The 16642-nt window shown below is 39.6% G+C and overlaps 2 protein-coding genes and 1 long non-coding RNA gene across 8 annotated transcripts in view; 2 read left to right on the forward strand and 1 right to left on the reverse strand.

The window, feature by feature from the left end:
* The window catches only part of LOC127527034 (uncharacterized), a 335886-nt gene that overhangs the window by 226899 nt on the left and 92345 nt on the right, over positions 1-16642 (forward strand). The gene's annotated exons all lie outside the window — the stretch shown is intronic.
* Positions 1-16642, forward strand: part of LOC127527027 (uncharacterized) — a 214165-nt gene that overhangs the window by 158282 nt on the left and 39241 nt on the right. The gene's annotated exons all lie outside the window — the stretch shown is intronic.
* Positions 824-16642, reverse strand: part of LOC114647810 (uncharacterized) — a 195898-nt gene continuing 180079 nt past the window's right edge. For 2 of the 5 annotated variants that reach the window (XM_051924479.1, XM_051924481.1), the window contains exons 2-3: positions 4554-4581; positions 824-1381 (exon numbers count right to left, since the gene is read on the reverse strand). In XM_051924479.1, the coding sequence (XP_051780439.1) occupies positions 839-1381; positions 4554-4556 (546 nt within the window). In that variant the 5' untranslated portion in view covers positions 4557-4581 and the 3' untranslated portion in view covers positions 824-838. Of the gene's footprint in view, positions 1382-4553; positions 4582-7809; positions 7860-16642 lie in introns of those variants that run through there. The other 3 variants (XM_051924478.1, XM_051924480.1, XM_051924482.1) reach the window with 2 other exon arrangements.

Consider the following 16642-nt stretch of genomic DNA (forward strand, 5'->3'; position numbering starts at 1 on the left):
TGACTGCCCAGGGGTGATCAAAAACCCATACCATTATCTCCCAGACATCTGCTTTGGGTAGCAGTACTATCAAAATTACTCCCTTAACTTGATGGGCTGACCAGATGAAGGGAAAGTAGGTGCCAGTGCAAAGACAACAATGTGAATGAGGAAAAACTGCACACATCTGGAGTTCTGCTTTCTGGGCCCAGAGACTGTAGGCACATGCTCGGCCAATTCAAGACATGAATGCAAACTTTTCCAAATGCTAAGGTTTATTTTAGGATAATTTACATTACATATGACAGAAGCTGTTAATATCGATTTACAACATTGGTAAAAACCTGCTAGTATAGCCATTTGAGTGAGGAATAAATCAAGACCAAGCTGACAGAATCTTTGTAGGAACAGTTTCAAGACATGTAAATGTAAACCACCCAAGAATGAAAGTGCCTAAATTTCTTCTTCTGATGCAATAATATTCACATTTGCATAACACACCCCATTCCAGGTTCCTTCTTCAGTGAAGATGGTTTCTACTCCGTTGGGATTGGTTTTCTTAATTGTAGCTTTAAATGGAACGGTGGCATCATCATCTTTAACCACCATTAACTTACAATCCACCTTTTTCCCTGGAGGGACAGTGATGGTGGTCTCCTGAGCAACAGTGGAGGTCTTCTCTACAGAAGAAGTTTTTCCAACTGACCCATTATAAGAAACCGTGACCTCAAAATCTAAAAGTTTGAATTGAGAGGATAATGTTGAAGAGAAACCCCAGGAATTGGTCCAGGTGGTAGACTCCGTCTTCTTGACTTCCCAAGACAGTTTGAATGTGTGGCTCTGAGCAATGCTAGTTTTGTTAGTATAGCTTTTGGACTGCCACAGCAGTGGGCACTGTTGGAAGCTTTGAGGAGTCTTTCACTTCCACATTGAGGATCTGAAAAGATGGCTCAATGACATCCCCAATGCTTACTGCAAATTTACAACACTCATCAGGCCCGTCTTTTGCAGCCTCTATATTTTGGTGCTTTCGATACATTCTACTTAAATACATTCCATTGTCTGCTTTAAGGAGGATCTTTGTATCATCTGTAAAGACACTGAACTCGCAGCATTCATCAGGGGAAGACTTCACTGGTTTAATATACTGAATGTCATCTTCATAGTATCTACTCAGATACATTCCTCTCTTGTCCTGCAAAGAGATCTTCCCATCTGAAGTTTTGCTCACATGAAATTTGCACCAGCTGTCTTTGTGCTCTTTTGCAGCTTCAATGTACATCTTGTGATCTTCTGAGTCATATGAAATGCAGCTCCAGTATTTTCCATTATCAGCCTGCAGGGCAACACCTTCTTCCTTATCAATGTACATCTCCAGTGGGCCAAAGGAGTTGATTATGGGCTGCAAGAAAAAGCCAGATAATTCTCAAAGAGGGAAAACCAAAAAGACTAAGCAAGCAGTTAAATCAAATATACCTCAGTCTACATGTGTGCAGTATTGTCAAGAATTGGATATTGGAGGTCTTGCTTGTGTGGTCACAGACAGGATCTTAGCGATTCACAAACCCCTGCAGTTAACCTGGCTTGCAAACAGCTTCAAGAGTGGATATGTAATGGAAACAATTGCCCATTAACTCATTACAGACACTTAAGACATTTATAATTTACACAAAGCCAAGATGGATTTCAAAAATCAAATGTGCATAAACCAGCTAACTGGTTGCCTCACTCTGGTGAAGTTATACCAAGATCTCTAAAATTCCTTCATACCATTAGATATTCAAACCCCAAGCTAAAGTCGATCATGAAAGCTCCAGAAGCAATACATGAAACAAAGGAAAGTTTCCTCCGGTAGTCAAGTCAATTAGAAGGGTGCACTGACATTTTAAGTGGCTAAAGGTTAGGGAAGCATCTGCCAAATATGGTAGACAAGAGTGGGGAGGCAGCAGCGCCACCAAGACAAATCTGCTCTTTGCATCTTCTGAGCTCCTATCAGTAACACCCAGAGTCCGTGATGCGGGGGATGGATTGTACCAGTCATTGCCTGATCTGTATTGCATACATAACCTACTTAATGTATGTAGCGAGGACAAGTGTACCATGAATCTAAGAATTCTCAATATTGTCAGCTGAAGTACCTTGTAAAATACTAAAGTTTCTCTAGGTGCAAATCCAGCAGGTGTACCAATCAGGTACAGACACATCTATATGCTGCTAGTTATTCTCACAGTGGATTTGATGACACCATAAATTATGGAGTGTAGTATGCAAGTGGAAAGTTGTGTGTGATACAAGTTGGTCAGGTAAAGCAGATTGGGCAATAACAGCTCAATTAAACATGGCTGCTACGTCGCTAACCTAGGACATTGGTTGGCATGTCTTCATAGTGACCTATCAACTTTAAGTGGATAAAAGCTTTTGGGAATGTTGATCAACACCAACTCCTTCAAATTACAGCACACATTGTGACAACTGTAATAGTGTTGTTAACACTTGCTTTTCACTGGAAGGTATTTCAACTCTCTCTAGATTTCAGGATGAGACACTTGATAATTTAAGAAATTGATGCAATTACTCAATTCAAGGAGTGATGCCATTCTTGTGCAGACTGCACACTCTAAAAACACCACAACCAGAACTGTTGAAGCTTGAAAGTGCTTGGAGGAGTTGAATATGGGTTTTTCTGGTGGTAGTTCAACTCCTGGACATGCTGGTCATCTCAATTATGGAATTTGATTTGTGAGCAGTTTAGACTGATTAAATTATACTGTAGCCTGTGAATGAGTTATGCTTGATGCATTAACCATAACTAGATAGCAATGCTTTATCTACTGAAAGCTTCCAGTATTCCATCATCTGCATATTAAATGCCATCCAATATTAAAACCATTACCCATCTACAAGCAAATAAAATGCCAAGTTCAGTTTGTTACATAGCTGCAAATGGGATAGTAACTTGTGTCCCAAGGACGACTGGTTTAATAGAGTTCCTCTAAGAAGAGAATGACCTCCCTCAAACAGTACTACTAAAAGGCCCAAAATAGGGACTTAGCTACATAGCAAGCATTAAGGAATGCAGATCAGGCCATGCGTCTGTGGTTTAAAGCTAATTGCAGTTGTCTGGAGTATGCAGGATTTCCTGCTTTGGGTTTGTAGATATCCATCTGAAACTGAGTGGATGTTCCTTCCATTTGAACTAAATAACCCCATGCATGCCAAAGGATTGGTTTGGGAAATCATGAACGCTCATTTTTAAAAAAGTCAATTCTGCACTTTAGCTTATGGTTTCAAGCCTGGGTGTGGAAATAAGTGCCTCCAGCAATCAAGTGGAGCTCACTCACTCCTCACAGGCTAAGCTTTAGCCCCATAAGGCCTTAATGAATCCAGAAAGTGGGTGGATTAAGACTACCTTCGTTTAAATTGGTCATTTGACGTTTACACAAATTCTAAAACCCAATTGAAGCAAAGTGGGATGTTTATCCCTTTTCTTGTATCCATAATCAGGGTGCCAGTGTATTAACATTAAATATCCCTGTACAACGGAGTGAAAAGCAGAGACCAAACTCAGATTGGGGAAGAAGGAGATCCACTCAAAGGCAGAAGTCATTCCATGCATTTTGTTCTAAACTTCAACACGTGACGAGGGACACATGAACAGAATATTTTGAGGAAATTCAGTGTATAACCAAAACTAAATCTTAAGTAACCTACAGTGCCATTCAAGAATTACTACAATAACCTGCTGTTGCATATCACACACACACAATGCTTCTTCTCAAACAAGGTTCTTCCAATTTCATTAGTGCTACCAAATCCAGAACACCAGGCCTACATCTTGCTATTAACCCATTATACTGCTTCATTTCCAGACTTAATGAAAGAGCAAGTCAAATTCATGCAGGGGTACAGAGCAGATTACAGTAGTTAGCACCCTAAACATTAACATCCTTGGTTCTTCCAGAATCTGTTTATAAATGTTTGGAAACAATCCAAATGCATCTAAAATTTGTTAGTACAGATTCCAACCAAGTAATCAGCAATTACTGCTTCTAACAGCACCCAGATATTTCTGCATTTTCTCTTTTCTACAAAATGTTCACTGGCCCATCAGCAGCACAGTAGATTGTTAGGGCAATGAAGAGAACATCCTTGTCAAGTGGCAAATTTAGGACATGGGCTTGTGCTTATACAGATGACAATTACTGCCAATAACCCAAGCACTAGACCTTTCCAAGAGAAGACTCCTCTGCAAGACCTGGAAAAGTTCAATTGACCTTAAACTGCCACTGTACAAATCTTTCCACGTACAGATAGTCAAAAAGGCACAAGAACACTTCAGAAATCTAAAACTGCTGGAAAGTTTAATTTGTTATTCCATAATATTTGTAGTCTAATCAGACAACCTCCAGTAAGATCAGCAACTGAAGTCTAGTTGGACATCCCCTTCAAACAATAGTCATGTGAGGCAGTCACCTTCAAGTATCAGGCAAGGATAACAGGTTTAATAAAGTGGATAAACCATACCCACAATCTGTTCTAAATAAGAGACAAAATTGGCGCTTCATGCAACTTACCATTTTTAGGATGTTGAGAACTTCTTACCTGAAAGAAAAGACAAATTGCTTAAATAAAGACCAGCTCTATTTTAAATACTTGAGCTTTGCCCAACAAGGCACAAAGAAATTGCCTTTGGGTGAGGGTTGGACAGTTGCTAAAAAGCAGTTAATAGTAAAGGGAAAATGAATGCCACTTGTGAACACTAGGGGGTGCCAGAGAGCCCCAAAGAAATATGCAAAAGGCAGTTGCAGGCTCAAATCAAATGTTACACAATACCTCCATATTAAGCAGAAAAGCAAGTGGTCTCTTCTCCAATTCACCTCTCTCAACAACAATGCCTCCTCCAGTTGAGTGTTGCCTTCCTCCCAGATCCATCTCTGCTGGACAAGGGAGTGCATCTCCCTGCAGCACCCATGGGGATCAGTAGGACTACAATTCCCAGCATTCCCTACTGGTTCTCAATTGGTACCAGTATTCCAGGCCACTTCCATTTAACAACTGTGTGGGTAAATAAACCCACAAGAGACCATTATTCCCGGTCCAATAATCCTGGCCAGGTGAAGTCCTAAAAATATCTATTCAGGACACCTGTGCATCTGCCTGGGGCTGAAGGAAAGGTATTTTTCCTTTGGTTGGGATGTCAGCCCATCCTGTGGCACTTGCTATAGTAAAGCAGCTCCATGTCAAGGGCTCTTAACTAAGTACAGGCTCGGAGTGACAAGTTCACAGGTATATGAAAGTACTCTACATAGAGTACACCACATTTGTCTAATAAGATAAGTACTAAGAAAACAAGTCCAGCAGTATGTCGATTAAAGATGGCCAGTGGACAACTGAGGAGAGGAAAACATTCTCATGGGCTCATTGTCAGAGCAGACCAACTTCAGATTTCTCATATAAAAGTTAGCCGTCTAGAAAGGGGGCAGATACTGCAGCACTTGAAAGGATAAGAATAGAAGAATGAAAGGGAATGGAGTCTGGGCACATGGAATACTAATTAAATCAATAGCCAGAAATGGACCGTAGCAGTCACATTAGCTTAAGATGAGGCAGACGTGTTAAGACAGTAGCATACATCCAAGACTGCAGGATACCAAGAAAGTATTGTTACATATCCACACAACCACTACAACCAGACACCATGCTGCCATCAATCCAAGCTGGACCCAATGGAGAGTTAACTTGTCACTCATGCCGTTACATTAAAAACATTTTAAACTGAATACCACATTCAGTTTAATGCAGCAAGTCAGACATGGTTTCAAATCCATCATCTGATTTGTTGCATTAAACTGCACAAGTCACTTTAAACTAAGGACTGGATTTCATGAGTCTGGCGACAACAGCAATATTGTATTCAATGTTTAAATTCTGCATTACCTACCCATGAAATGGGGCTGTAGATGGACAATCCCATATCTTAATCACAATTTTTAAGCTGCAAATATCATTACCTCAATTCTTAACAGATGTAATCAATATAAAAATTATATTTACACTTCAAGTGGCAATTGAAAAATGATTCATGTGCACAAGTTCAACACCAGGATATTATGTGCAATGTAACTTAGAGGACAGATTGCAAGATATAAAACATTTGCCAATTTGAAGAAAATGGCAATTGTGGTGTATTAAGGATGTGATGTACAGGTAGCTTTTGCCCTTTGTATCCCTTTCATGGTAGGATAATCACAATGTTACAACAACCCAAAAATTTTCAGGCTAGCATTACCTTTGTAATTGGTTATCAAAATCGGGAAAAGAATACTTGAAATTCCCTATTATGACCAATAGGTTGTATACTTGTTCTAATTAGGACTAAATACAGTCACAGTAGTTTGCAAACATGGCTATAGCCTATACTGTAAGCTGACTAGGACTTCGTATTCCTTTGGTATTTGTAGGGACAAAATTTACTTTGTGCATTTACAGGCACAGAACTGGGATTTTGTTTAAAGCCACATTTGAATGCACAAGTATTCTTCTGGAGTTCTCCTTTGGCAAATGGAGCCACTAAACTAATGTTAATTGGGCACCAGAGATCCTAAGCACAACACCTGTGAATTTTAACACAATAGTCATTCATGGGCTGTGAAGCAAGTTTCACATTTTACATCCTCATCCTGTGAAAAGGACATATGAACACTGGTCAGCACATCACCCAATCAGACAGTTTCAACACATCAATAGCAAATACAAGGAGATGTATAAAGAAAGATCTGAATAAAGCAGGCTTGACAGGCAAGAAGGAGCAAGAGAAGGTTGAATAAGCCCAGCAACCCCACAAAGAAGGGTTGCACTAAAGAGGAAGATTCCTTCAGAGATCAGACATCCTGAACACACGGGAACAAAAAAAAAAAAAAAAAAAAAAAGAAAAACAGAATTTTGCACTTCACCCATAAAAGCTTTCCTTCATAACAGATTTGAAGTGCCTGGCTGAAATGATTAGACATTATCAAATTTAAAGGTTTAACACATCACTGGCATTGAAGTTTTTGGCAATTAACATCAGAATATTTCAAGTTTCTTAATTAGGCAGCCTTTTCATTATGCAGATCATACACAACAAGTACAACCTGCTCATGGTACCCTTCTGTTAGTTAAGGGACTTGAAAGATCTTAATTTGGCACAAAAGTCCCTGTTTTATCTAAAGTGAAGGCAAGCTACAATCAGTATGGTTTGACCTCAAACAGCACATTTGTATTGTGTAAACACACTAGAAGTACTTGTGCCTTCACAAATTACAGACAGCTATCCTAACAAGTTGCAGCAACAATAAAGTAAATTCATGGAGAATGGTGGCATTTAACAGTTTCAGAATAAACAGAACTAAAAAAAATAAACCACAGCAAAAAAGCCCAACTCAAAAATAAGGTAGATACTAAAATATAAATGGGTACATGTATTTTTATTGGTTTGTTAGAAAAGTTCTCCTACACAGGAGAACAGAAAGTTAAAGCTACTGTAATAACCCCTTCAGGAATAAAAATTAAAAACCAAAAAAAAAAAAAAAACCACACCTCCAGACTCAAATGGAGCCATTTAGCATACTTATAAAATTATACTTAGCAATTTAACTACTAAAGACTTACTCCAATGTAAGTATCAAAGATTAAGGCCTAAGAATTTAAAACTACATATTTTAAGCAATAAAAAAAAAAAAAAGGATTCCTAACCATAACTAACAAACAAAGAGAAAGCACCATACAAAAACTTCACAGAATTATGTTATAATACACTTAAATATCACCAAACATTTCAGACTTCATTACCCCCTAAAAAAGAATCAGTCAAAGGTGAGCCAGACCAGACAGAAGCAAGCTACAGGCAGAATAACTAGCAACACCTGAACGGGCTTCTTAAATAGTCCCTTAAGTGTGTGGAGCCCTAATTACCACTACAACTGAGAATAACCTGCAACAATGAAGCCCCGTTCCTAAAATCAAAACACATGATTAAAGGTAAATGATCTGGGAATAAGGGTGGGGGATAAATAGCAAAAACAACAAAATAGAAAAAATAAGGACAAATTACAAAAAGTGTAGTTTTAATAAATATATTTGAGAAGGCTCAAAATGTATTGCGTGAAGATCCCGGTCATGTTTAAGCATCAATGCCTCTAGTTCAGGGGTGGGCAAATTCATTCCTGGAGGGCCGCAGTGGCTGCAGGTTTTTGTTCCAACCCAGTTGCTTATTAGAAAACAATCCTTGCCAATAATTACATTTTATGGCTTGTTAGTGCTTTAACTCTGCCTATGTCAAGTCATTCTCATATCCTAGATTTTTTTTTTCCATTCTAAGGATATCATCCAAATATTTTGAAGTGTAAAACGATGGGTAATTCTCAGTCTTCACTTTTTTCTCTTCTCTTTCCTTCCAAGTATTAATTAAACCAAATAGTGCACGATAAATACACACAGGTGTAAAGGGTAACAAGCAAAATGGATATAACTGCTGGTTCTTTTTGTCATTTGCATCTTATTGCTAATTAGGAGCAATTAAAAACCAAGAATTGCAGCTGTTTAAGACTTAAAATAAGCAATAAGGGTTCCAAATCTTAACGAGGGAGACAACTAAAATGAATCAGAAGTGTTTCTAGAGCAATAAGGGCTTCTTATTAAGCAATTGGGTTGGAACAAAAACCTGCAGCCACTGCGGCCCTCCAGGAATGAATTTGCCCACCCCTGATCTAGATGATTTTTAATACTGTAACTCCAGTCCTGGAGGTCTGCAGTGCATGGGAAGTTTTCATTCCAATCAGTTTCGTAATTAGAAGCCAGTTCTACCATATAATGAAACTGATTATTTAATTATAAGGCTTGTTAGGTGCTTTCAGTATTCCAAGGCAAATCTTTCTCACATTTCTTAAATATTTCATTTTCTGAGAACATTATCCATATGATTTGTGGTCCAGAACAGATTGTACTTCTTGGTTCCTTTCGTTCCTTTCTCATTTATTTCAAAGCATTTCATTAACACAGATATACAATGATAGACAGCTTTAAATGGAAAGCCCATTAGCTGGAAAGGCTCATGCATAACCCAGTAGGAAAGAAATTAACACTAAAACATGGCGTACAGACAAAAGCGGAAAATGTGTGTACACACAAAAAAATCCAGATGCATAAATCTGTGCATACACCAACTTCCACGTTCTTCCACTCATAAATCCTAGTCCGCGTGAAAAGTAACGCACGTGCACCTGCCTGCAGTTCCACCCATCTCCTCCCCCACAATTACCTCTTTGAATGTGCAAATCAATATAAATAGCCCTTAAGTTAGCATTCTGTGAAAAGACAATGGTAAAAAGCATGTGGGAAATAGAAGAATTTCACCCATACCAAGTGGAGGCAAGGAAAAACGTACTAATTTGTTGGTTTTAAACAGGGGAATAAAACAACAAGGAAGTTGAATGAGTGACAGAGTGTTGGAGAAACTCAAATGTTCAAGTTCACAAAGTACACAATTTCACTTCTGCATAATGATGTTAAGATACTCTCCAAAGCTCTACCTAGAAGGATGGAGAGAGTACTGCCTTCGGTAATATCACAAGATCAAACTGGATATATTAAAGGCCAACACTTAGCTGCCAATCTTTGACGCCTGTTTAAATAATATATTCACCCGCAAGTCAAACACCCTGGAGATATTATTATCATTGGATGTAGAAAAAGCATTTGATATGGTTGAATGGAACTACCTTTTCACTACATTGGAGAAATTTGTGTTTGGCCCGAACATTCTTGCATGGATCAAATTACTGTAAACCAATCCAGAAGCTTCAGTTTGTATGAACAACATTAATTCAGACTACTTTAAACTAGAATGTGGTACCAGACAAGGATGCCCCGTTTTCACCACTACTTTTTGCAATCGCCATTGAGCCACTGGCAGTTCATTGTAGAAATTCTTATGAGATAAAGGTGATTATCAGAGGAGGACTTGAACAGAAAATTTCTCTATATGCAGATGATATGGTACTGTATATATCAGACCCACAAAATACTGTGTCTGCAGTCCTAACAGCACTTACAGAATTTCAAAAGATTTCTGGTCTCAGAATTAATTTGACTAAAAGTGTGCTCTTTCCAGTGAATTCTCAAGCACACAAAATTAGTTTGGACACATTCCCCTTTATCATTGCAGACCAGTTTAAATACCTTGGGGTAAACCTCACAAGTAGACATAAAGCTCCCTGTGGGAAAGAGAGAACCTTCCCAGAAGGACAACTATCTCTGCAGCAATCCACCAATCAGGGCCTGTATGGTAGAGTGGCCAGACGGAAGCCACTCCTTAGTAAAAGGCACATGGCAGCCCGCCTGGAATTTGCCAAAAGGCACCTGAAGGACTCTCAGACCATGAGAAAGAAAATTCTCTGGTCTGATGAGACAAAGATTGAATTCTTTGGTGTGAATGCCAGGCATCACGTTTGGAGGAAACCAGGCACCGCTCATCACCAGGCCAATACCATCCCTACAGTGAAGCATGGTGGTGGCAGCATCATGCTGTAGGGATGTTTTTCAGCGGCAGGGACTGGGAGACTAGTCAGGATAAAGGGAAAGATGACTGCAGCAATGTACAGAGACATCCTGGATGAAAACCTGCTCCACAGCGCTCTTGACCTCAGACTGGGGCGACGGTTCATCTTTCAGCAGGACAACGACACTAAGCACACAGCCAAGATATCAAAGGAGTGGCTTCAGGACAACTCTGAATATCCCTGAGTGGCCCAGACAGAGCCCAGACTTGAATCCGATTGAACATCTCTGGAGAGATCTTAAAATGGCTGTGCACCGACGCTTCCCATCCAACTTGATGGAGCTTGAGAGGTGCTGCAAAGAGGAATGGGCGAAACTGGCCAAGGATAGGTGTGCCAAGCTTGTGGCATCATATTCAAAAAGACTTGAGGCTGCAATTGCTGCCAAAGGTGCATCGACAAAGTACTGAGCAAAGGCTGTGAATACTTATGTACATGGGATTTCTAAGTTTTTTTATTTTTAATAAATTTGCAAAAACCTCAATTAAACTTTTTTCACCTTGTCATTATGGGGTGTTGTGTGTAGAATTCCAAAGAAAAAAAATTAATTTAATCCATTTTGGAATAAGGCTGTAACATAACAAAATGTGGAAAAAGTGATGCATTGTGAACACTTTCCGGATGCACTGTACTTAATGCATTTCAGAGGCGGTTTCTTCAGTGCTACACACAGCCCTGTCTTGCTTAAAAACAAAAAACACACCCATGCATTGTCCTTGTGCTCACCTAGTTCTGAGGACTACCCAGAAGCTATTGTGGAAAACCATTCCTCCATTTAAGTCTGTCATAGGCTCAGATGAGAATGTTAGAACTATTTATTTGCACAGAGATGTGTAAATATCAGTCCATGGAGTGAGAAATCAATAATTCATTTGGTTTTAGACTTTACCACCATTACCTTAACATACTGTATCATGTCATCCAATTCTTAATATGCAGAATTATGTTTTTTCAGCCAATCAACTACAGCCACTAGTTTCATATACATGTTGATTCTACCAAAGAATACTTAAATACAGGTGCCCTAACCTTCCTCTCTCCACCGCCCCCCCTCCCTCCCCCTTGAACTTACCACTTCACAGGAGGGGTGTTTGAGCTTTCTTCAACCTCCCCCCACAGCATGGATGAGTCATTACACTTGTCGGGCGTGAATTATATCCTGTGACCTGCTGGGAGTGCACCTGCTCTCCAGACAGACAGACACAAATTCAGCAAGACACACAGGCTTTACTGTGGGAAACTTTCCTTTGGTTTCTCACCTACACAGCCTCAGTGCAAAGCAAAGCCCAATAACAAAGCAGTCTTTGTCTTTTCGTTCCTCGTGTCTCTCAGTCTCTCTCTTCTTCCGCCTCCACTCCTCCTCCAGCAAGCTTTGTCCCTCTTCCTCCAGACTCTGGCTCCCGGAGCAATGGTAGCCCCCTTCTGTTATGCTGTACTTCATTGAGGAGGAGAGGACCATCACATGAACAAGCTTTAAGCCACATGCAGTTAACACTTTAGCTACCTTCAATCCTTTTGTTTAAATAATCCAGTTACTTCATGCAAGTATAGACAATTTTACTATTAAAATTCAATAGAGCTTTATTTTATAAAAAGCTTACATTCAGCAATGTGCATAAGCCATCTTGTGCCACTGTGGTGATTTATGAAACCTGAACTCATGCTTGGAAAGTGGACTGTTCACAAGCCCTATGCAAATCTGTCACTCCAGAAGAGTAAAACAAAAGACTATGGTAGGAACTTGCATTGTTGTGGAGACCAAACAGCTGCTTGAATACTGTATTCTGTTGCTACAGGACCCACCATTACTTCTGGAAAGTGATATTTTAGATGCTCATAAAAGGTCTTCCAATTACATTACTTATGATTAAAAGCAGCCAATAGGAAGGAATGGCATTTGTACATTCAACGGTGATGAAGGCCACGACAGAATCCTGATCTCATGAATTTAATGCAGAGAACATTTCAGAACTTTTAAAATGAAACCTACATTATGTGGGCAATTCTATTGAAAGCATTGACATCCACAACACCCCGTTCCAGGTTCCTTCTTCAATGGAGATCATTTCCACTGTCAGGATCTTTTAACTTGGGCTTTAAAAGGAAAGATGGCATAATTACCCCCCCCCCCCCCCCTTAAAATTTATAAACCACCCAATCTATTGCCCCCCATGACTGTGGAGGTTTAATTTTAAAAAATTCCAAATTGTAGATTTAAATAATGCCATTACTTTAGTACAAAGCCTGAAACAGACATCTACATTGACTACCATACAGTTCATCTTCATGGGCAAGCCATGCCAAAAATCAAGCCATCAGGTATTTTGGGACCACCAAAAACTGGCCAGTGGTTTTCTAGGAAAGGACCATTGATTCATTAAGCAAGACCCTAAAAAGGTTTGACTGCCCAGGGGTGATCAAAAACCCATACCATTATCTCCCAGACATCTGCTTTGGGTAGCAGTACTATCAAAATTACTCCCTTAACTTGATGGGCTGACCAGATGAAGGGAAAGTAGGTGCCAGTGCAAAGACAACAATGTAATGAGGAAAAACTGCACACATCTGGAGTTCTGCTTTCTGGGCCCAGAGGACTGTAGGCACATGCTCGGCCAATTCAAGACAATGAATGCAAACTTTTCCAAATGCTAAGGTTTATTTTAGGATAATTTACATTACATATGACAGAAGCTGTTAATATCGATTTACAACATTGGTAAAAACCTGCTAGTATAGCCATTTGAGTGAGGAATAAATCAAGACCAAGCTGACAGAATCTTTGTAGGAACAGTTTCAAGACATGTAAATGTAAACCACCCAAGAATGAAAGTGCCTAAATTTCTTCTTCTGATGCAATAATATTCACATTTGCATAACACACCCCATTCCAGGTTCCTTCTTCAGTGAAGATGGTTTCTACTCCGTTGGGATTGGTTTTCTTAATTGTAGCTTTAAATGGAACAGTGGCATCATCATCTTTAACCACCATTAACTTACAATCCACCTTTCTCCTGGAGAGACGGTGATGGTGGTCTCCTGAGCAACAGTGGAGGTCTTCTCTACAGAAGAAGTTTTTCCAACTGACCCATTATAAGAAACCGTGACCTCAAAATCTAAAAGTTTGAATTGAGAGGATAATGTTGAAGAGAAACCCCAGGAATTGGTCCAGGTGGTAGACTCCGTCTTCTTGACTTCCCAAGAGACAGTTTTGAATGTGTGGCTCTGAGGCAATGCTAGTTTTGTTAGTATAGCTTTGGACTGCCACAGCAGTGGGCACTGTTGGAAGCTTTGAGGAGTCTCACTTCCACATTGAGTATCTGAAAAGATGGCTCAATGACATCCCCAATGCTTACTGCAAATTTACAACACTCATCAGGCCCGTCTTTTGCAGCCTCTATTTTGGTGCTTTCGATACATTCTACTTAAATACATTCCATTGTCTGCTTTAAGGAGGATCTTTGTATCATCTGTAAAGACACTGAACTCACAGCATTCATCAGGGGAAGACTTCACTGGTTTAATATACTGAATGTCATCTTCATAGTATCTACTCAGATACATTCCTCTTTTGTCCTGCAAAGAGATCTTCCCATCTGAAGTTTTGCTCACATGAAATTTGCACCAGCTGTCTTTGTGCTCTTTTGCAGCTTCAATGTACATCTTGTGACCTTCTGAGTCCTATGAAATGCAGCTCCAGTATTTTCCATTATCAGCCTGCAGGGCAACACCTTCTTCCTTATCAATGTACATCTCCAGTGAGCCAAAGGAGTTGATTATGGGCTGCAAGAAAAAGCCAGAATTCTCAAAGGAGGAAAACCAAAAAGACTAAGCAAGCAGTTAAATCAAATATACCTCAGCCTACATGTGTGCAGTATTGTCAAGAATGGGATATTGGAGGTCTTGCTTGGGTTGTCAGACAGGATCTTAGTGATTCAAACCCCTGCATTTAAAACTGGCTTGCAAACAGCTTCAAGAGTGGATATGTAATGGAAACAATTGCCCATTAACGCATTGACAGACACTTAAGACAAAAAGTTTACACAAAGCCATGATGGATTTCAAAAATCAAATGTGCAGAAACCATCTAACTGGTTGCCTCACTCTGGTGTAGTTATACCAAGATCTCTAAAGAAATTCCTTCATACCATTAGATATTCAAGCCAAGCTAAAGTCGATCATGAAAGCTCCAGAAGCAATACATGAAACAAAGGAAAGTTTCCTCCGGTAGTCAAGTCAATTAGAAGGGTGCACTGGCATTTTAAGTGGCTAAAGGGCTAGGGAAGCATCTGCCAAATATGGTGAACAAGAGTGGGGAGGCAGCAGCGCCACCAAGACAAATCTGCTCTTTGCATCTTTCTGAGCTCCTAACACCAACACCCAGAGTCCGTGATGCAGGGGATGGATTGTACCAGTCATTGCCTGATCTGTATTGCATACATAACCTACTTAATGTATGTAGCGAGGACAAGTGTACCATGAATCTAAGAATTCTCAATATTGTCAGCTAAGTACCCTTTAAAATACTAAAGTTTCTCTAGGTGCAAATCCAGCAGGTGTACCAATCAGGTACAGACTCATCTATATGCTGCTAGTTATTCTCAGTGGATTTGATGACACCATAAAATTATGGAGTGTAGTATGCAAGTGGAAAGTTGTGTGTGATACAAGTTGGTCAGGTAAAGCAGATTGGGCAAGAACAGCTCAATTAAACATGGCTGCTACGTCGCTAACCTAGGACATTGGTTGGCATGTCTTCATAGTGACCTATCAACTTTAAGTGGATAAATGCTTTTGGGAATGTTGAACAACACCAACTCCTTCAAATTACAGCACACATTGTGACAACTGCAATAGTGTTGTTAACACTGGCTTTTCACTGGAAGGTATTTCAACTCTCTAGATTTCAGGATGAGACACTTGATAATTTAAGAAATTGATGCAATCACTCAATTCAAGGAGTGATGCCGTTCTTGTGCAGACTGCACACTCTAAAAACCCCACAACCAGAACTGTTGAAGCTTGAAAGTGCTTTGAGGAGTTGAATATGGGTTTTTCTGGTGGTAGTTCAACTCCTGGACATGCTGGTCATCTCAATTATGGAATTGGATTTGTGAGCAGTTTAGACTGATTAAATTATACTGTAGCCTGTGAATGAGTTATGCTTACAAAAGCAAACCAGAAATTAGTTCAAGATGCATTAACCATAACCAGATAGCAATGCTTTATCTACTGAAAGCTTCCAGTATTCCATCATCTGCATATTAAATGCCATCCAGTATTAAAACCATTACCCATCTACAAGCGAATAAAATGCCAAGTTCAGTTTGTTGCATAGCTGCAAATGGGATATTAACTTGTGTCTTAAGGACGACTGGTTTAATAGAGTTCCAAGAAGAGAATGACCTCCCTCAAACATACAACAGTACTACTAAAAGGCCCAATAGTGGACTACATAGCAAGCATTAAGGAATGCAGATCAGGCCATGCTTCTGTGGTTTAAAGCTAATTGCAGTTGTCTGGAGTAGGCAGGATTTCCTGCTTTGGGTTTGTAGATATTCATCTGAAACTTCAAGTGGATGTTCCTTCCATTTGAACTAAACCCCATGCATGCCAAAGGATTTGTTTGGGATTTTATTTTATTTTATTTTTTTTTAAAAATGAGCAAAGTCAATTCTGCACTTTAGCTTATGGTTTCAAACCAAAGGGGCCTTGGGTGTGGAAATAAGTGCCTCCAGCAATCAAGTGGAGCTCACTCACTCCTCACAGGCTAAGCTTTAGCCCCATAAGGCCTTAATGAATCCAGAAAGTGGGTGGATTAAAACTACCCACGTTTAAATTGGTCATTTGACATTTACACAAATTCTAAAACCCAATTGAAGCAAAGTGGGATGTTTATCCCTTTTCTTGTATCCATAATCAGGGTGCCATTGTATTAACATTAAATATCCCTGTACAACTGAGTGAAATGCAGAGACCAAACTCAGATTGGGGAGGAAGTCATTCCATGCATTTTGTTCTAAACTTCAACATGTGACGAGGGACACATGAACAGAATATTTTGAGCAAAT

Source organism: Erpetoichthys calabaricus, chromosome 3 (genome assembly GCF_900747795.2).
Source record: "Erpetoichthys calabaricus chromosome 3, fErpCal1.3, whole genome shotgun sequence".
Classification (NCBI taxonomy): Eukaryota; Metazoa; Chordata; class Cladistia; order Polypteriformes; family Polypteridae; genus Erpetoichthys; species Erpetoichthys calabaricus.